The 22,041-nt window shown below is 39.7% G+C and overlaps 1 protein-coding gene across 1 annotated transcript; it reads right to left on the bottom strand.

The window, feature by feature from the left end:
• Positions 1 to 3,180: 3,180 nt before the first annotated feature.
• On the bottom strand, positions 3,181 to 21,798 carry slc26a5 (solute carrier family 26 member 5). Its single transcript, XM_053508353.1, has 19 exons — positions 21,709 to 21,798; positions 18,140 to 18,344; positions 17,724 to 17,863; positions 16,735 to 16,845; positions 13,408 to 13,580; positions 12,510 to 12,674; positions 10,233 to 10,385; positions 10,059 to 10,141; positions 9,838 to 9,985; positions 9,183 to 9,296; positions 7,870 to 7,947; positions 7,303 to 7,398; positions 7,087 to 7,193; positions 5,875 to 5,944; positions 5,689 to 5,781; positions 5,223 to 5,348; positions 4,073 to 4,273; positions 3,553 to 3,607; positions 3,181 to 3,452 (listed from the first exon to the last, which is right to left on the bottom strand). The coding sequence occupies exons 2-19, from the start codon at positions 18,289 to 18,291 to the stop codon at positions 3,313 to 3,315; spliced, it is 2,205 nt and encodes a 734-aa protein (XP_053364328.1). The 5' UTR covers positions 18,292 to 18,344; positions 21,709 to 21,798; the 3' UTR covers positions 3,181 to 3,312.
• Positions 21,799 to 22,041: the final 243 nt, after the last annotated feature.

The raw sequence follows: 22,041 nt of genomic DNA, 5'->3' as shown, positions 1-22,041 counted from the left end.
CAGTTCTTCTGCACACCTGCTCATGATCAATTAATCTGGAGCATTCGATGTGTGTGTGTTAACACAATATTAGTGATGACCAGGCGAATCATTCAGGTGCCGAGGTTTCCCAGACAGAAGGTTCATTTAATGAAGCTTCATTCAAGGGATTATTGTACTGCCATCTAGTGGACAGGTTTTGTCTAGCAACTAGATCATAACATCACAAGCAGCACAATTAATCTATGTACATGCAGCTGCACTGTTAAAGGAAATGTCTATGCACATAATCACCATCTCTGAAACTTTGTAAGTTAACAGAAGAGTGCACAAGCCTTTACTTAAACAACGAAAGAGTCGGTCACATGATTCCGGCAATGCCAGGCTTCGTTGGTCATTGGTCACGTGACTCTCAGGTAACCGGAACGTGCAACGAAGCGAGGCTTCATTTGGACACGCCCCCTTCTGCTCGATACAAGCTTCGGAGCTTCTGTGTCACAGTAACATCACTAAACAGAGCCAAGTGTAAAAGACACAACCGATGGTCTAAGAGGAACGTTATAAAACCATTTCCAAACAGTTCAGAAAGAAAGGTTATTCACACGTTCAAGACAGTAACCAATTGTCCCAGGAGTGAGCGTACCCAGAGGTAACACCGTGCAATGCATAGAGAAATACAACAACAAAAACAATCCACTGAAGCAGGACTGAGGTTCACAAAGCCATGCAGTTTGGACAGATACGACTAAAGTGGAGGTGTTTGGCCTTAATGTCCAGCACCAAGTTTGGGGAAAACCAAACAGCATTTCAGCAGAAACACCTCATAACCAGCGTTCAGGCACGACGGGGGAGGGGGTCAGTGCTTTGTTTTTTGCAGCCACGGGATACCAGAGTATTTTGGAGGCAAACGAGAGGGCATCTGTTGGACAGCCAAAACGTGGTCGACATTGGGTCGTACAACAGTAAAATGATGTGACGAACACCAACCCATCTACATCAGAATGGCTGAAACATAAAAGAATAAAGGTTTTGGAATGGTCGAGTGGTTAATACTGTCGCCTCACACCTCTGGTGTCCCGGTGTGATTCCCTCCTCGGGGTCTGTGTGCGTGGAGTTTGCGGTTCCCCCAGGGTACTCTGGTCTCCTCCAACAGTACAAAGACATGCAGATTAATGAATTGGTGTTCCCAAACTGCCCAGAGTGTGTGAATGACTGCGTGAGTGTGTGTGAGCGCCCTGTGCTGGATTAGCATCCCGTCCAGGGTGTATCCCGCCTGTATAAAGCGGTAAAGACGATGAGCGAGAAGTCCAGACCTCAACCCAACTGAACTGTGCATGAGCGAACGGCTGAAAACCTTAATGAAGTGAAGCAATGTTGTAAAGAAACTGACGTGAGAGACATAATAAATACAGAACATACTGTACAGTACAGGAAACGATTCCTTCAAGTTTCTGCTGCTGAAGATGGATCTACACGCTATTGGAACATGGGGGGCACTTAGTATTGCTCGGTATTGTTTTTTATTTGGCTTCATTTGTGTTAAATAAATAAATAATGGCACGATGGAAAAAAAAAAAGTTATATTGTTGTTGGTCTGAAGTTGTATTTGACCAAGACTGAGACCTGCTACGATTTTTATTATGTTTTTACAGAAATTCTTAAATTATGTTTTTTATATACAGTGGAACCGTGGATTTGGCAACCGCGTTTTGCAACCTGAGCAAAAAATTTTTTAAGAGTTTAACCCGTGTGAAGAAGAAAAGGGTAAAAAAAAAGCCTGTGGCAGTGTGAGAGAGGAATCTGTTTAACGACAATTTAACGTCACATTTCCGCGTGTGACGTAAAAGCAAGTAAAAGCAAGTGACATCAGAAAGGAGCTTGTTAAAGTCCAGCAAAAAGTAGAAGAATCCAGTGAGCTGACATAAAAGCAGTGATTCCGTTAGTGTGTGTGTGTGTGTGTGAGAGAGAGAGAAGGAAAGTCGTCCTACACAGTAGCCCCTCCTGCTCCTCCTCCTTCTCTCGTCTCTCTCCAGTTACGATTCTTTTAAAAGGTAAAGTGCCGGTTAATTTGTTTTATTTTTACTTTATATTTTGTATTAATTATTTTTATATGAACATTTTTGGGTTGTGGAACAAATAATCAGATTTTTCATTATTTCTAACGTTGAAATTCACTTTGATATACAAGTGTTTTGATATAGCACGCTTCTGGAAAAAATTATGCTCGCAATCCAAAGTTCCACTGTATTAAGTTTATATATACACACACACACACATTCAGATTCTGTTCGCTGAATTAGAAAACAAACAACAAACCCAGTAAAAATAAAACTCTAACACTCTCAAGCATCTTAAATACGATATTTGATCTTTCTCAGCATTTCGATTAAAGACTCTAACACTGTAACAGCTTGGGAAATTTCCTTATTTTTTTCTTCAAACGTCGGTAACGCATATTTTTAGGGTTTTAAACAAACCGCGAACAAGTCAGGGCGTAACCATAGCGATGCTCATCAGTGTTCCTAACGTTAGCTAAGCTAGCTTACGAGCCTGGCTCAGCTCTAGAGTAACTCTGTTATTCTCAGTGATTATTATATATGAATTAATATTCTATAATATAGATACGCTCTCTATATTTACTCTCTAATTTTTTCACCGACTTGGGCAAGAGGCGTCTGATGTCAGTTACAATCATAATTTATTATAATTTTTTATTCTAGTTATTGAAGTCAATTTTTTTTTTTTCCTGTTAGGCGTTTTTTTAGTTGTCATTTTTTATTTATCCATCTACATTTTATAGTATTAATTTAAATTTCAGTCATTCTAGTTTATATGATTTGGTCACATTTTAATAAATAAATTAAATGTTTTTAATTTAACTGATTTAAATAAAATGTCACCAAAAAAATAAATAAATTATATCTATTTTCTGTTTAGTCACACTGTAACGATGTTCCTTTTAATTTAAACGTCAGACAAACAGCTTCTTTATTTAAAGCTTCTACCGTCGAGTTACACACAGGGGACTGAGGAAAACTTTGCTGAGTGAAATTTTTGAAAAACAAACACAAAGAGTGTGTTCAGTAGATAAAAAACCCAGCATACGACAGATTGCTACTGAGATATGAATATGATTCCACAGCTGTGTGTGCGCGCGCATTTGTTCACAGAGAACGTGTTTAACTCACACAGACACGTAAAGTGTTTAAAGGCAGGATGTGTTCCAGGTACCTGACACCGAGCTCCTGTTTTTTTTTTTTTTTATATTTTTTTGCTTCTAAATGACTTTTCCCCACACACTCTTCAGAAGAGCACTTCCTGTTTCCTGTGCGCTCACAGGCTGGCGAGGCTGGAGGAGGGCGCCCCCGTGTGCTGGCAGTGCAGTACGGCATCGTGGACGGTGGGAAAGATGATGTCCAGGGTCACGGGGCCGCTGAAGAACTGCAGAGTCCTGAGATCGGAGAGGAGACTTCCTGTCCGACACACACACACACGATCAGAGTGTATAAAGGATTTTTCTTTATTCATCTTTTAAATAATTTCAAGTGCATTTTAAAATATTTCTACACTTACGGCTGCATCCGGCGAGCACGACTTTCACATTAATGGCTCCAAACTCCTTAATGACCTGAAATAAAGTCACACACACACACACACACACACGCACACAGTCTTCAGTTTACACGAGGAAGAAAACACTCTGCGTCACACTGATACAGGAAAATAACAACAGAGCGGTGTGACAAAGCAACAATTACTGTTACCAACCCTGATTATTTTTCCATAACGACGCTCATTTTGCTTGAACAACGATGACTCAGCAATTATTCTACATTTCTGTTCGTTAAAGAAATTGTTGCACCATTTTTTTACCCATTTAAGGGTAACATCTAAATGCTTTTGAACGAGTTTGTTCCTGTTTTCCGTTTACGTTTATATTACAGAGGACCAGCAACATTTTACCACCATAAACTGCAACTGAATCGATTTATCCCGGTCAAAAAAAAAAATCATCAACACTTCCTGTGGATCGATCACAATGCAGAATGCAGACGATTCCACATTTATGTAGAAATAAAAGGTGTGCGCTTACAGATTTGATAGCTTTGGCTCCTACAGAGTCCATGAAGTTGACGGAACAGAAGTCGAGGATGATGGAGTGGACGGGACACAGCGGCTGGAGGAAGCGATCGTCCTCAGAGCCCGACTCCGTCTCACCGATCTGCCCGTTAACCTGCGAGCCAACGTGCGTCTGGACTTCGTCTATCACTTCATGACTCACGCCTTCCACATCCTAACAGGAACAACACACACACACACTTGCAAGTGTTGCAAAAAACAATTCTTATTTTTTTTATATGAAAACATTTTATATATAAAATTTTATATATAAAAAAATATTACATTTATAGAATATACAGTATATATTTCCAAAGCAACAATGAGCAGGCCCAAGCACCAGTGCAATCGTCGCCTGGATGCACCACACAATGTGTGTACTTTTTGAGCATGTCAAAACGTCCAAAAAGCATGACAGTATGGTGTCACCCAATGTGATGTCACTCCAGGAGTTATTAGCCAATTTTTGGCATAAGTTTAAGTCCTCGCCAGGGCTGACCCGTTTGAAATATCAAAAATCCCTTCGCAATTTTGCATCCTCAATGTCTTTAGATCACATCGGCCCAGTTTGGTGGTGATTGTATAAATCCCCAAGGAGAAGTATATCAAATTCCATTAGATGCGTTTTGCATGTTTACGTGCAAGTGCATATGAGCTATTCAGCAAAATCCATGGCCGGGGCCCAGACTCTCAGGTGTACTAATGGCAGCAGATTCCAACCTGTGTGCTAATTTTTATAACTTTTTGAGCATGTTAGGGCCCTAAAAAGCCTGGTATGCCAGAAAAAGAAAAAATCCTAAATACAATATTAACAATAAGAATTGAAAAATAACAAAAAATATCTGTAACTTTTGGAAACTCAGCTAGAGCACTTTTTTTTTTTTTTACCAGGATAAAGTAAACGTCATGACGTTTGTAGGTGGTCTAAAATAAAATACACAGTTTACTGTGTGGAATTTATTGTTGCCAACGACTTTTACTGTGTAGTAAAAGACGAGTAGAGTAGAATGGAGCAGAAGTAAAATAAAAGGTACTCCACTGTAATGATGTGTATTACTATAGAGTAGTATTGATGTGTGTGTGTGTGTGTGTGTGTGTGAGAACGCCCTATACCCCCAGTGTACCTGTTTAACCACCGCGGTCTTCTTCTGCTCAGAGCCGTGCCGCGAGTCTTTCTTCTCTCTGTTCTTCTTCTCGCGCTTCTGCTGGGATTTTCTCTCGGCCAGAATCTGTGCAGGATTTACTCCCGTCTGTATCAGAGACACGATTCAGATAAACAACACGTTTCACTTTGATCCGATTTCAATAGTTCGTACTGTTTGACGAGATCAGGTAATGAAATAGTGAAGTTTTCCGTAAGGAGATGTTTATTTAACGCGTGTGTGAGGAGTGTTCAGTTCAGTCAGAGCTGTGTAATGGTGAGAGGAGGAACTCTGAGTGTTCTCTGAGAGAGAGATGAAAGAGAAGCTGGAGGGGAATTAAAGTTTTATACACTTCATGTTTTTCCATTACATGTAAACAAGTCATGCTGTTAGTGTTCTGCTACTACGCTTAGTATTTTTTGTGAATTTCCCTCGAGTATCTTCTTACTTTTTCTTTGAGAGCGCTCACGTACTGGTCGCTGTTCGCAAAGTAGATTGAAGAATTGGAGTGAAAAATCTTAATCCCTGAACATTCTGTAGCCTGGAGAGAGAGAGAGAGAGATAATGATGAGACGAATGATATTTACAATGCAGATTAAATCGAAACTCGACTTCAGTCCTGAAGATGTTCTACCTCTTCATATTCCTCAGTGTCGTAGTAAAGTCCAGTGTTGGAGATCTGCCCGAGAATAACACTCTTAGGGCTGGAAAACAAAATCAGGATCATATTTAAGCAAAATATTGTGAAAATCTCATATTACAGAACAAAACCTCATGAACTGGAAAACATCAGGGTCAAGTCACCGGAGAACAACAGCACAGTGTAAAAAATAATAATGATAATAAAAAAAAATTTATCAGCCATGCATGGTGAGATATTAATATATTTAATTTAAGGTATAAAATAAAACAAATCAAATTGAATTGCTAAATGTAAGTACAACGTATAAAGTTTAAGTTTAAAACATAATAATAATAATAATAATTATTATTATTATTATTACTTACAGTTACAAAGTACAACTTGTTAAAATTATCCTGATTCGATCAATGAATTCAGTGAATCATTAGAACTCAGCTAGTGATTCAATGATTTACTTGAACGAATTGATAGAAAGACTTTGGGTGTTAAAATTATTTAGGATTCATTTAACTTATTTTACTCATCATTTAAGACCTCAGGTGATTCAGTGAGCGGATCAGATAAATGGATCATTAGAAATGAGTTAGTGATTCAGTGAATCATCTGAGCACTTTTTTTTTAAATACTGTACAAGATTTTAAAGGTTATGATAATTCGTGATTCATTTAAATGATTCAACTAAACATTTAAACTTTACAAATGAAAACAAAATAAATCACCTGAGGTCTATTACTCATTCAGATTTACTCAAATGATTCTATGAATCATTAGAACCAGGATAGTGATTCAGTGAATCATCCGAACACTTTAGAAAGACTTTAGATGAAGAAATGATTCCTGATTCACTTCAAAATATTTAACTGATCGTTCACGATCACAGGTTTGTGGTAGTTAAACAGATTTCCTGACTAATTTAAGTGTAAGCACCTTGAAGGACTCAAATGTTTAATGATTTACTCAAAATAATTTTTCATGCTCGCAGGCTTTGAATGGTAAATAACTTCAAATTAATTTAAATGATTGTGTAAATTATAAGAGCACATTCTTAGGAAGACTTTGGATGGTAATGTGATTTATGATTCATTCAAATGATTCGTAAATAGTAAAAAAAAAAAAAGTATGAATAATTCAAATGATTCAGTGAACAATCCAAGCACACAGACTGTTTTTTTTTATTCTTATGTATAAACTGGTCTTCTTCACCTCTGTGTCCTGTAGATGACGGTCAGTATCGCGAATGTAACAGCCACCAGGAGTCCGTAATCTAACCCCAGGAGGACGGCCGCCACGAAGGCCACCACCCAAATCGCCTTGGGAGGAGATGATGAGAAACACACACGGCTTGTGAATTACACAGCAGACCCTGGTGTGTTTTCTGACTCTAATTCCAATATGATGCTCTGAAGCTTAAAAACTCACCAGTTCGATCTTGCTGGTTCTCCATAAAGCGGGGATGTCTCGGAACTGTTTGAACATGCCGAGCAGGTTGACCATGATGATGGCAGCTAACACCGTCTGACGAGAGAGAGAGAGATAGAGAGAGAGACCATGTGACTTAAACGTTAACAATACAAACAAGTCTACTAGAACAGAGAGGGAGACAGAAAAAGAGACAGACAGAGTAAGACATATATATATATATATATATATATATATATATATATATATATATAGAGAGAGAGAGAGAGAGATAGAGATAGAGAAAGTGAGACAGAGAGAGAGAGTGAGAGAGAAAAAGAGAGAGTGAGACAAGGAGATAGAGAAACAAAGTGAGAGAGAGTGAGACAGAGACACAAAGAAAGTGAGACAGAGAGAAAGACAGACATACATATATGTATATACATATATATATATATATAGAGAGAGAGAGAGAGAGAGAGAGTGAGAGGGAGAGAGGGTGAGACAATGAGATACAGATAGAGAAAGTGAGACAGATAAAGTGAGAGAGAGACAGAGAGACATGTATAAATATGAATAAAAGTGTACCTGTGGTAAAGGCTGGAACACAAACCCGATTGCCAAAATCACCAAAAGGACGAGTAAGGAGGCCAGCAATCCTGCAATCTACACACACACACACACACACACACACACACTCTGTTAACTCCAGTTAAGAAAATTCTTATCTTACATTTATGACTTACAATAAGTGAGCTTATCTTACACTTATCACAACAGAAATTAAGCTACTGTAATTATGTCGTGCCCAGGACACACACACACACACACACACACACACACCTTGAACAATGTCGGGCAGGAAATCATCCATCAAAAAACAGTGATTAACTCTATACCCCGACACACACGCACACACACACTAAACTTCCTTGCTACCAGTTAGCACATTTAAACATTTAAATCTGCTACAAATGGGGATAAACAACGCATACACACATCTATTTTACAATTTCCAAAAATCTTTCCCCTTTTTTCTTTCGATTTCCTCGTCATGATCTAATCACCCATCGATCGTCTTGTTTCCTCTGAGACACATAAAGCCATGACACAGTCATGCTGCGTCACACAAAGCAGCTCTCTGCCCTGTTCCTCATACACCATCTACAGACGTCTGTGATTGACAGGGGAGACAGGGGACAAGCCCCTCCCACTCAAAGCAGCACAGTCTCTCGGACTCCAGGCATTTAATCTGAATATCATGTTATATTATTTAAACACATCAGTACCTCGGCATACAAGCTATAAAAATTTTCTCCTTTAGAACGGAAACTTTGCAAAAACTTGGTTTCGGTATACGAGAGGACGAGACGAGCCGAGCCGAGCCGAGCCGAGCCAAGTAGAAAGCCAAGTGAAGCGAGTTTACATATATTTTTCTCCTTTTGTGCATGATTTAGTGAAGATGAAGCACCATGGGATCCAAGAATGTCAGCAAGAAGAAAAGGGAGCCGAAGTTTCACTTTCAGGTCCCAAGAGGAATCATAAATGAAGGTTAAGTGAGGTTTAATGTCTACTTATTTCATGTTTTACTTCATTTACTTGTCTTTTCTAAATGTCTTGATTGTTTTTTATACAAAATATGATTATAGTGTTGGAAATTGAAAATATTGGTAATATTCTAGTGTGGCTGGAACAGTTTATCTGGATTTACATTATTTCCTATGGGACAGCGTGTTTCACAACACGAAATTTCACCTTAAGAACTCGCCCCAGGGACGGATTATTGTATTGTTCACATAAAGTAAAGGAAAAAAACAAACAAACAAACATTTAAACAAACAAAGGTTTAACCTATGTAACAATAGGTTAAGTGTGTGTGTGTGTGTGTGTGTGTGTGTTACCTGAGTCTTTCCACCCGTGCTCTCCTGCACCAAACTGCGAGACATCGAGCTGGTGACGGCGAAGGTGTGGAAAAAGGAGCCGACGAAGTTACACAACCCGAGCGCAATCAGCTCCTGTAGTCACAAATCACAACCTTATCAATCACATCACATCACTGCTGTTTCAGTTACCGCCATAAATCAATCATCATATGGTTAAGGAAAAAGTTAATATCACACCCAACCATTCCTATGAATAAAAAAACAAACAAAACAAACAGGAAGTCCATTTTAATCAGCACTTTACAGCCTGGTGTGACGATAAACCCAAACCCAGGATCGGATCTTTAAATAAACGTGATGTTGGCAAGAACATTCATCTGTAATAAAAAAGCAGTAATAAATCGCAGACGGTTTAGAGCTCTACGACTCAGAGAAGGAAGGAGACAATATATTACTGTACATGTTTAATTAAGTAAAAGCTCTCTTATTAAATAATACAGTTGCTTAAGGAACTGTGTCAACCAACCCGGCCCCAATACTTTTTCTTCACGAACATGCAATGGTCAGATGATGTTTAAACATGTCAAAAACGCATCGAGTGGGATAGTTTATACTATATGTCAGTTTAAGGTTACGCTTGAGGCTCGGCGTGACACAGGAAGTGAGGCGTCACCTGGTTTCCATCCACGCTGTATCCGTATTTCAGAGCGAATATCTTGGCCAGGGAGATCCCGATGGAGAACCCGACCACGGCCAGAGCGACGGCATCCGCGATCAGGTTGGGGAAGAGACTGAAGTCTTGCACGCATGGCGCTTGGAGCCTAAAAAAGCAGAAACCTTGTGGTTAAAAGCGTGCGTACGCGTTCCATCGTGGACGGCGGCACCGAGACTCACCCTCTCGGGATCTCTCCTACGATGTCCGTCTGGTACCTCTCAGAAAGAGACATGCCGTAGGAAACCCCCGTCGAGACGATCACCTGGAAACGCATGCGTCGTGTGAGGACCTTCGCGTAGACGTACACACATGTGCGCGCGTATACAAGGCTAGATTCATAAACACAACATTACCACGATGATCTCTCCGGGAATGGGGATGGGCAGCTTCTTTTTAAACCGCTCGTTGATGTCCTTCACACCGTAGAGGAAGACGATACACACCAGTCCCACGACGAGCGCGCTGATGTTAGTGCTGGTGATCTCTTTACACACCGCCATGAAACTCTGCAGACACATGAGAAGACGTTCGTAAAAAAATGTGCTTACATAGAATACTGAAGGATTGTATGCTGCTTAAAAATAAATAAATAAATAAATAAATCGGCCCACTCTGGAGTAATTGTGGGACAAAATGCTTTAAGGTTTTAAACACTTTCCAACAATTTTCCCCTTTTTTGTTCGTCATGACCTTATCACCCCTCGATCGTCTTGTTTCCTCTGAGACACATAATGACACTTTTTTCTTTCGAAAAATGAATTCAAATTCTCTTTCTTTCTCATCATTCTATGCAAAACACTCAAAAAAACAGGTGCTGGGAGTTTTTTGGTAAGTACAGTGAAACCTTGGATTGTGAGTGACTTGGTCTGCGAGCACTTTAGTAAGACAAGCAAAATTTTAAAATAAATTGTAACTTGATATACAAGTGAGGTCTTGGTTAAAGCTCCTTTGGCAGCAGGGTCGGCCTCCAGTCTGCTTGTGAACGATGATACACACTCAGTACACCCTTCTTTTGGAGGTTTCTTCCGTTCTTCTTGGCATTATCATTTGGGCCCGACCGGGTTACACATGCAGGGTCGGTGTTCACACAGTCTCAAAACTCTCTAGAGATGCTCCATGGCGTTCGGGTTCAGAATCCATCGGCCGGGCCGCTCCAGGACTTGGGCAGAGTTGTTCTAAAGCCACTCCTGGGTTTTCTTGGTGTTATGCTTCGGGTTGTTGTCCTGCTGAAATAAACACCGTCATCCCAGCCTGAGATCCTGAGCACTGTGGAGGAGTTTTTTTTTTTTTTTTTTTTTTTTTTTTTAAAAAGCCATGCCAGCTTCTACTTCTGTTCATGGCGAGAGTCAGTTTTTGCTATTTGATATTAAAACTAGTTAAGATGTTTGAGATGTTTTTTTATAAAAGCTTTTGGAACTTTTAATTCACTTGTTTAAAAACTTTTTTTTAAGTGTTAAAAGAATAAAACAGGTTCCTTACAGCGGTAAAAGAATTACAGTTAAATAATATACGTTTGAGGGACAGAAGGGTTTTACATGATGGTGAACTTTCTCTTGATAGTAAAAATGTGTGTCGGTTTTGAGTGTCTTGTATAAATGAATTGATCCCAACAATATGTGTTTTGTTTCCACATCAGGATTTATTTCATGTAGTTTGTTATTTTTCCTTAATGTGCGAGCCGCCTAGTGACTGGGAGGAATTGAAAACGACTAAATTAAAAAGAAATTCAGGTAAAAAAAAATGTAAATAAATAATAATAATGATAAAGATTTAATTCTAAAAATTATAACTTGGCTAGGATTTCAACAATTGTTGGATGATCAGTTTTTATATTTTCTGATGCTTGGAGACGTTATTTATTAGGCATTTCTTTTGTGGGGTGGATTTAATGAACTTCACTTTCATAAGGTGCTTGATTTCCTGATCTCAGACGATCGGTCATGTGACTTTTGCTGAGGAATGAGTTCTGTCTGGCTGCTGTACGGTGGCCTGAGTGCTGCAGTGATGGATGTCGTCCATCTCCAACAAGGGGAACTCGGGATCTCACTTATACTGACCTTTACGCTCTTGGTTACTTGTCTGACCATCTAATGTGAGATGTTATAGACAGGTGTGTGTGTCTTTGCTAATGACGTCCAACGATTTCAATGAAGAACAGCTGGACTCCAGGCAAGGACCACTGATGGGAGGAGGACACGCCAGAGCTCCTGAGTTATAAGTGTCCTAACAAAATGGTCATTAAGGAAATGGAAAATTCTAGTCTTTATTTTTTGTTTTATAAAGTAGCACAACAATCCAAATACCTGCTTTTACTTTGTAATTGTGGACACTGTATATAAAGAAAAGGATAAAAAAAAAAAAACTTAAAAAGTTCAGCGATTATTCAGTGATCGTGTGTGTGTGTGTGTGTGTGTGTGTGTGTGTGTGTTTGAATGACGCAGTTATCAGGTTTAACCGTGACCTTGTGCTCATGTGCTTACAAAAGGCAAATGTTATTCACTGGGAAAAAAGACAAAAAAACAAACCCAAAACCAACAGAGAGAGGATCACACTCAGCAGCGAGACGCGTTTCAGCGAGTGCGGGTCATAACACGGTAAAAGGTCGTGTGTACTTTGAGATGTTCACTCACGTGGATCACAGATAACGGCCCACTGTAGCGCTGGGTTTTAACCCCGAAAAGGTATTTCAGCTGAGAGACGAACACGTGCACCGAAGCGGCGGTGGTGAAGCCTCGCACCAGCGGCTCGGTCAGGTAGATCGCCACGAAACCGAACCTCAGCAGGCCCAGCATCAGCTGCTCACAGAGACAGAGAGAGAGAGAGAGAGAGAGAAGAGAGAGAGAGAGAGAGAGAGAGAGAGAGATGGATGTGGGGGAAATAGAGAAGCAGAGAGAAAGTGAGTTTTTCACTTCTGACCTTTATTTTAACCATGTCTTCACCTAAGCAGCATTTTTTCAAAACCCACTTGGATACACAAATAGACAGACAGATATTTTTGTTATTTAGAAATAAATAAATGCATTAATAAAAGGCGGGAAAGCAAGAGAGAGAGAAAGAGGAAGAGAGTGTGAATAGAAGGAGGGAGAAAGAAGATTAGAAATAGGAAGAGACAAAGACAAAAAGAAAGAGAGAAAGAAAGCGAGGAAGGGGAATACAGAGAAAGAGAGAGAGATTGAATAAGGCAGATAGAAAGAATACCACAAAGACAAAGAAAGAAAGAAAAAGTGGTGGAGAAAGATAGATTAAGAAAATCAAAAGAGAGAAAGGGAGAGATTAACAGAGACAGATGATATAGAGAGCAAAAGAAAGAGTTAAACTTAAACATCTTCTTAAATTTATATATAGGGTGTACAGATTTTTGCACTCGACTCTGGACATCATAAACATTAAACACTGTTTGAGTTTTCTGTGCCTTTGCTCCTTTTAAAGACTCCCTCCATCATCATGTGCTCCTTATCTGAACACTGCAGTGCTGAGGTTCTCATTAGTACTGATCACACTGTCCCACTACACTACGTGTAAAAGCACCTGGAACAGTCCCATGAGCGCGGTGACGGTCGCCGCCACCTGCACTCTCCTGGCGTCTCGAGCGGCCACGTCGATCAGCCCCGTCCCGTTTGTCCCGTTCAGAGGAAACATGGAGTCCGGCGCCTCTCTCACCGCCACGCTGCCGATCATCAGGCTGATCACCGCGAACGTGCCTGTGGGACGACAACAACAACAACAATAACAGTTAGCTGCGCGCAGTACAGAGGGTCATAAACAAATAGAACACCAGGGGGCGTCCTGTTACGCGGAACTGATCAACAATGTGAAGCAGAAGCTCCAAAGTTTTTCTGTAACTTTTCTGTAATCTTTGAGTTGGTTTAATTTTTTTTATTGTGTGTATTATGTCACCTGAGACTGGATTACGTCAAGACTTACGCAAAGAGTGATCATAATCATAGTACACACACACACACACACATTTCCTGGTGTGATTTTCTGTGAGTGAGTCAGTGAGATAGTTAAAGTCACCCGTATGTACAGAATACCGAGGGAAAGTTTTGACACACGCAAAGAAATGCTGAAGAGCGAGAACGCCTTTGAAACAAAGGACACAAAAACACTACAAAGCCCAGAAAACAATAATTAACGAAAACTACAGTACGTTTTTTTCTAGAATTTGCTGCCGTCATTTCTGGCGCATAAATAATCTCCTGGCTACTGATGTTTGAAAATCTGAAATGTTTTCGTTCTAGCTGCATAAGAACTTTCTTTGCTGTGCCCTAATGAATGCCACGAAAAAACTACTAATAAAGATAAAATTGAATAAAATAAACATATACATAATATGTATATAATAAACAAAGGTATTAAAAAATTGATATAAAAAAATATACATTTTACATAGAATTAAAAAAAAGGAAAATATTAAAATATGAGAATATTAAATGTTACACTGTAAACGGTAAAGTAGTGTGCAAATTCCACAAGTGTATGAAAAAGTATGCAACAGTGTGTGTGTGTTGGAGTGATTGTTATTGTGCAGATTGTACTGTAAAACTTTTACTACAAAACAGGTTGTCTAAGGCTTGTGTACAGTACAGTAGTTCACAAGTTCTTGGTTGCCAGATAATCAAACATTCCCTCACTAGCACTGAGGTTTCCTTTCTTAATTTGTATAATTAAAAAAAAAAAAAAAGAAACCTGCTTGTCTTAATAATGAAACCAAAATTCGCACTTATTAAATGAGGTGAAATAGCCAGTGCACGTCAACACTTCATCATTAATGTTCTGCGGGGGTTTGGTCAAATCCCCATGAATGATTCAGACCAAGTAAAAGCGCGAGGAGGACGCCCTGCGTGACGACGTATAGCGACCCATGTCTTACTGTGTGTGTGTGTGGCCTTCGTCTCACAGGCAGGCGACACACAACCTGACTGGTTGTGACTAATGACAATAAATACATCAGCGGCGTGTACAAGAGAATCTGCCGAGTCATCGTGATAAATATCTTTAGTGAACACTAGGGTGGAGTCTGTCAGAGACATTTCCTGCAGAGCGCACGTTACTAAGAGCGCGTCTCTTCCTCTATTTCCATTATTTGTGCCACTGGCCACATGTTCAGTATTAACCAAATCACTGGTATGATGACGTACTGTTCCTCTAAATCACACCTCCTCCTCCTCTCTCCACTCTGGGGTGTTTAATCCGCTTATCCCACTACTATTTACTGGCTGCTTCTGTTTATTAAAAAAAAACAAAAAACAAGACATGGTGCTTTAGGTGGGAAATGTTATAGTTTTAGCTCAGACGCTCCTAAATCAGCGACACTGGAGACTCCTTCAACTGAATATTGGACCAACTCTCTCCATCCGTAACCTAAACAAACAAAATTCATGTGTTGCATCTGCTGTGAATGAGCCGTTACTATGGAAACGAGAACTTATTAGTACAAATGGATTCGTGTAAACGTGTAATGTTTCACAAAATTCATTAACAACCGTCTAATTAATCCCTAAACTAAAACAACAGACATATGCAAGTGATCCTAAGCTCGTGTATAAGTGTGAGGACGTACAGTTATTTCTGCTGGAACTCAACACCAACAGCACGAACCTCCTGTTTCACAAGTGCACTCTTTCCTGTTATTCATCTGTTTGCGTGAAAGTATTAGTAATGTATTTTTCTCACAGGAAGGAAGGTATTAAGGGAAATATTTTAGGCATTTGACCTTGTTGTGACCTTGACCTTAGTGGATCCACTTTGAAAAAAATATATAATTCAAATAGATTTATTTATTAAAATAAATAAATCTATAGAATCAATGTTTTTGACAAATGGTGCTGAAAAAAACATCCTGGATGGATGCGTGGATAAAGAGCCTGATAACCAGAGGGGAAAAAAGGAAAAAAAAAAAAAAAACGTACAATAAAATAATAAAAATGTAAAAACTTGCATTTGATTTAAATCATGACTGAACAAAAGGTCACACAGAGTTGGCTCCCTCGGATCGTTCGGGCAGCACAAGACACCTGGATGATGCTGAGACACACCTGGATTGTGTCTGATGATCCTACCTGTGTGTGTGTGTGTGTGTGTCTCAGTGAAAAGTTGTCCTGTAAAGTCTTCTATTCTTATCTTCATGAGATCACGAGCAAGTGAGTCTGGAGAGAACAGAACGCAGTCTTTCTTTAAAGCCATATCTCAAGAACTGATCTAAAGCCCTAAAAGCACACTCGGTCGCTCCTCGCGCTCACCGCCGTGCTGATCGTCAGATACTGAAGACTTTATCTCCGCGGGAGTCCAGAACAGGGCAGGTCGTGTTTATCTTCCTGTCGAGTTAAGTTTTGGGTCCTGCGGAGAGAGCTTTTTAGCCCTTTAGCCTCAGCTCCATGGTAACACTCAGCATAATAACACACACACACACACACACACACAAACAAACACGTGGCTGGAAAGCTTGCACACACTCACTGATCCAGCTGTGAGAATGTGTAAAAGACGAAATAAACTTAAGTTCATCTGAGGTTGTTCATATCTATCTTTCAAAAATATATATATTGTGTGTGTTCACACTACACTCGTTTTATCCAGATGTGTCCACGCTTAAGCGCAACTCTGCCGAGTTCTGGATTCTCATTGGTCAGGAGGTGTGGAGTCACTTATTTCAATAGACTTTTTTTTTTAAGTGTAAAAAAAAGTGTTTTTATAAAAGTGTAATTCGTTGATTAACATGGAGTCTAAATGATGAGTAACTGCAGCTGTAGAGAGAGAGGTTTACACTCCTGAGTTTTCCCTTGTACATCAGTATGTGAGCTGTGGAGAAAGAGAGAGGTAGAGGGAGAGAGAGGGAGAGGAAGAGGAGCTCACCTATGGAGATGTGTCTGGACGTGCCGAAGAAGGTGTAGAGAAGAACAGGAAAGAATGATGAATACAGGCCGTAGACTGGAGGAACCGCAGCAAGCATCGCGTACGCAAGACCTGGGGGGAGGGGTGGGGGCAAGAGATCAGCACAGTACAAGACATGCTAGGGATAAGCATACATGCACATGACATCATATTCATCTGTGATTGACAGGGAGTTGGGGAGAGCGTAAACATTGTTGTCTCCTAAACTTGTATCTCCAGAACTTCATCCCGCCCATCACACTCCGACCTCCCCTAAATTTCGTTCTGCCTCCAAACTGTGTCCCTCCCAAAACTTTGTCCTGTCCACCAAAATTCGTTCTGTCCCCAAAATGTGTCCTCCCCCAAACTTCTTCCTCTCTTCTAAACTTTAACTTCTCAAATAAATAAAATACAAGATACAAATTAAACTGGATTAAACTGCGGCGCAGTTCGTAAAAATGACGGAGATGATTTCGCAAAACTTGGAGTAACTCCTATAATAGCTACTTCATGTAAACCTAAGCCCCTTTGAACTTGGAAACTATGAAGATTTAGAAGTCTGTTTAAAAAGAATACTATTTTTTGCTAAAATTTACACTTCCAGTGAGAGAGGGGCAGGAGAGAGAGAGCGAGAGAGAGAGAGAGAGAGAGAGAGAGAGAGAGAGAGAGAGAGAGAGCTATTCTATAGCGACTACACTTTCATGGAAAAGAGTACGAAACCCAAGGATTTCCCGTCCTCTCCTTGTCCCCGTTTTCTAAACACAGCTTTACATATCTACGTCGCACAAGAGATAACAGTAGAGATTTTTCTGAGAGTGAGATTACAGTATCGAGATCATCTTCACATACAGCAATTACTTCCTGCAGCTACGAGAGATGTGTGTATTTGTGTACTCCATAAACCACTCTCAGATAAAGATCAGAGTTGAGGTTCTAAACATGTTAATGAGACGCGCGTCCTAAGATCCGACCTTGGGGCAGCTGCATGACTCCCGTGCTGAGACCCGAGACCACGTCCCCAAACAGATAGTCCTTCACCGGATAGGACGGCAGCCATGACAGGATGGGGAGGAAGCTGAAGATGGCAGATTTGGCTTTTTTAGGTGAACAGCTGAGGGGGAAGAAAACCACAGGATGTGTGTACGTGTGTGTGTGTGTGAGAGAGAGAGAGAGAAAGAAAGAGATAAAAGTGTTTAATTTTCAGCTTAAGATCAGGTTAAACCATGACATACTTTCCATTGTAATTACAGAACTGCAGTATTGATGCAATTAAACAAGCTGATGTTTAAAAGTAATTACAGTACACCTTAACAAGGACACATACAGTATTTAGGGAACAGTAATTATCCCGCGTGGTTGATTTTAACTCTGACTGTGGATAATTTACCGGCAGTGCTCGGCTACTCTCTGTCGAACAGGCTTGTGCGTCCGTTCTTTCTTATGCAGCTGGGTGTGGATGTGCTCCTCGTTGAACACAGGTCTCTCGAGTCGGTACACCAGCGCGAAGGAGGTCTCAGCATCGTCGCTTTCATGGTCCATAACAACGCAGAAGGGGCATGACACTGATCACCCCGCAGCTCTCTCTCCACTTCCTGTTTAAATGGAAAACATGATAAGACAGGCGTAATCTGATTGGACGAGAGCCACTCCATGGGTGGCGATAATAGACGGTAACAGGACCGGGACTCATACGATCGTTAATTACACTAACTGTCAGTTAGAGTAGGTCTGTACGGTCCGCAGTACTGAGGAGAGAACAGCTGCCTGACAAAACCCACATTCACAACCAGTCACAGGAGCACATTCAGCAACAACACACACCAGATAACGTTACGTCATTTCTGATAGTTGTTTTAAAGTCGTCTATGTGGTGTTTTATTTACGCATAAGCTGAGCTACAACGTTAACTAGCTTCTATCCCAAATCCTTCTCTAACCCCTGATCAAGAGAGCTACTTGGTGTGTGAAACAAGGCACTGTAGTGCACTAGCTTTCTATTTAAAACTATTCTGGCTTTAACCTCATAACCTGAAAGTTAACAGAGCTAATATTCTAAAGTGGAATAAGTGGAAATATACAGAGATTTACAAGACTGTCCAACCCCGCCATGGTTTATTCCCCTCACCTTTTAAAACTACTTTCACTCCTGTTAATTACACTAACTGTCAGTCTTCAGCTCCACCAGTCGCGGCTAGTTAGCTGCACCAGACGCGGAAGGATTTGTGTTTGCAATAACTAGTTAAATATGTAGCTTTAAGACGTGTAACTTGTTTAAACACTTTTAAACGTTAACCACTTGTTATTTAAATGTTAATTTAGATTAAAAAGTTCTGAATAGTTTACTCTTCACTGGCATTTATCACCATACCGCCAAAACACGGAGTGTGCAAGTATGAAGTACAAAGACGAGCCAAATAACGAGCCGAATAACGATCCAGCGTGTGCAGAAGAACAGAATATTCCCCTTTTCTGGAAATCTGACAAGATAATGTATAAAAAAAAACAAAAAAACAAAAAAAAACAAAAAAACAGATATATATAGATATATAAAAATTCCAAGAAAGTTGGAAAAAAACGTAGTAATACATAATATATACAGAATATGTATACGTTAATAGACTTAAAACATTTTACAAACGTATCGCTAATAATTACAAACAAAATAAAATACAATAAACAATACAATTGCAATAAATAATAAATAACAGCAGTAAAAATAAATGAAAATATACTTTTAAAATACAAGCAGGTAAAATGATGCATTGCCTAAAAGCATGATGTTTAAAATAATAGAAAAGTTATGTAAATACTGATATGATGTAAATACAGAATAAAGGAAAAGCAAATAATAAGAGGAGTTAAATGGTCATGTGATCTATTCAGATATTTGTCTCCATCTCTTTTTTTAAAGCAGTAGCAGATGGAGTGTTTATCAGTGTTTAAAAAGGTTATCATTAGGACTGGATAATATGAAATATGAACTTGGCAACGAGAGGAAACTCATGCGATCACAACGCACCAGTCACCGTCACAATCAGAAGATCTATTTTTGTCCTGTTTTTTCCCACCTTTATTGTTTTACTTCATTTCTTTTAGTTAAAGCATTAAGAAACAAAAAGGAACACTTCATGTTCTGAAGAGATCATCTGACTCTCTGAACTTTTCTCTGCACTTTGTGAGCAAACCTAAAGATCCTGTACACGTCTATACAGTATCATACAGTACATCATAAAAATGTCCTAATATTGTAGAACTGCAGGAAATTAATTTATTTAATATAGAGGAGGAGTCGGAGGAGAAGAAGCTTTGTATTAAAACTTTTGGTCTTGTTAAGAAGGAGGAAAAAAAGCGAGGTTGGTGAGAAAACACCTGTTTATGGCTGCTATAAAGTCATTTGCAACAGGAACTAACGTGTTTATTAAACTAACGTGACATTAAAGATATACAGCGTTACCTTTGCATACAAATGTAATTTGTTACAATCTGACGAGTTTTTACTGCAAAATTTTATACTGCGAAACGTATTGTTCCATAGGAAATAATGTTAATGCAGATGATCTGTTTCAGCCCCCAAAAATATTAAAAACATTATCAATTTCCAACATGATAATAATATTTTTGCATAATAAAATAATCAAAATGTTTAGAAAAGACATGTAGATGAAGTAAAATATAAAATAAACAGACGTTATACCTCATTTAACTCTTAATTTATGACTCCTCTTGGCACCGGCTGCTTTAAAAACCCAACTGAAAGTGACTCCCTTTTCTTCTTGATAACATTCTTGAGATCCATGTTGCTATGTCTTTACTAAATCTTGCACAAAATGCAAAATGCAAAAAAAAAAACTTTCCACTGACATGAACAAGTTTTGGATGACGGATGCACGACCAGCTATAGCACTTATATGCGGAAAATGCTTTATATGCCGCGGTACATTTCTTGCAGAATTTCAGTTCTTAAGGTGAATATTCGTGAGGCGGGGTGTTCGTCTGCTGAGGTGGCACTATAAATGTAACTGGAGAAAAAGTATGCTATTACAGGCTATTAGCTATGACAGGAACAAAACACTATATAGTAGCTCCACTTCATCATATAGATTTCTCTTCAGCATGAACTGTTTAGTATAACGATCATAAATAAATAAACATGCGTCTCCTTTTCAGTTTCCACTTAGCAGGAAATTAGAAATGTAAATCCATCTGTAAAGAGAGCAAACTGGTGGCATGGTGGCTTAGTGGTTAGCACTGTCGCCTCACAACACCCTCAGGGTCTGGGTTCGACTCCCACCTCAGGGTTTGTGTGTATGGAGTTTGCATGAGCTTAGTGGGTTTCCTCCGGGTTCTCTGGTTTCCTCCCACAGTCTAAAGACATGCAGGTTAGATTAATTGGCATTCACAAATCGCCTGGTGTGTGTGTGTATAATGGATTGGCACCTTGTCCAGGGTGTACCCCGCATCGTGCCCCAAGTCTCCTGTATACAGGATAAAGTGGTGTAGACGATGAGAAGACAAACGAATAAATCTGTCCCGGATGAGACAGTCGTACCCTTTAGGTCGATCCAAAACCCGAGTAACGACCTTTCGGTGTGAAAAGTTCATTAAAAGAAAAAGAAGAATTAAAGCCGTGATTATTACTGGATGTTCATCTTCTATTAAAGAAGAGAGAAAGACAGAAAGAAAGAGGGAGAGAAAGAGGGAGAGAGAGGAAGACATTCAACAGGAACTCAGATGTCACATCACACCACATTCTGCAGTCATTCTGTTTCTCTCTTGACTCAGGAAGGAGAAACACATGAGTGGGGAACTCACACCAAATCCCAGCATATGGTCTAATGTCCTAACACTTTAATATAATCATTAATATAATCATAAAAACAACAATAACAACAACAACAACAACAACAACAACAACAACAACATCATCATCACCTCCACCTCCTCCTCCTCCTCTCACCTGTAGTGATGTATCAGTGCGCTGAGTCTCAGGATCTGTCTCTCCTTCTCCCTGTAGTTACTGATAAAACACACACACACACACACACACACACACACTTTATGTCCTTTAACCGCCGCACGGCTCACTCGCTCCAGGAAGCCGAGCCACGTGACACCCCCACCCTACGTCACAACGTGGTGCGTCACGTGACCTGTAGTTCCGTCACCGCACGTAACGCGGAAGTAACTTGCGTTTCTCTGCCAAACCGTGCTTGTGTGTGTGTGCGCGTAGAAAGTGATGAAAATTATGAGTCTTTGTACATAAAAAAAGTTTATTATTATTATTATTATT

The sequence above is a fragment of the Clarias gariepinus genome, chromosome 12 (assembly GCF_024256425.1).
Source record: "Clarias gariepinus isolate MV-2021 ecotype Netherlands chromosome 12, CGAR_prim_01v2, whole genome shotgun sequence".
Classification (NCBI taxonomy): domain Eukaryota; kingdom Metazoa; phylum Chordata; class Actinopteri; order Siluriformes; family Clariidae; genus Clarias; species Clarias gariepinus.
The sequence above is the reverse complement of the archived record's forward strand: the minus strand, read 5'-3'. Positions and strand labels throughout refer to the sequence as shown.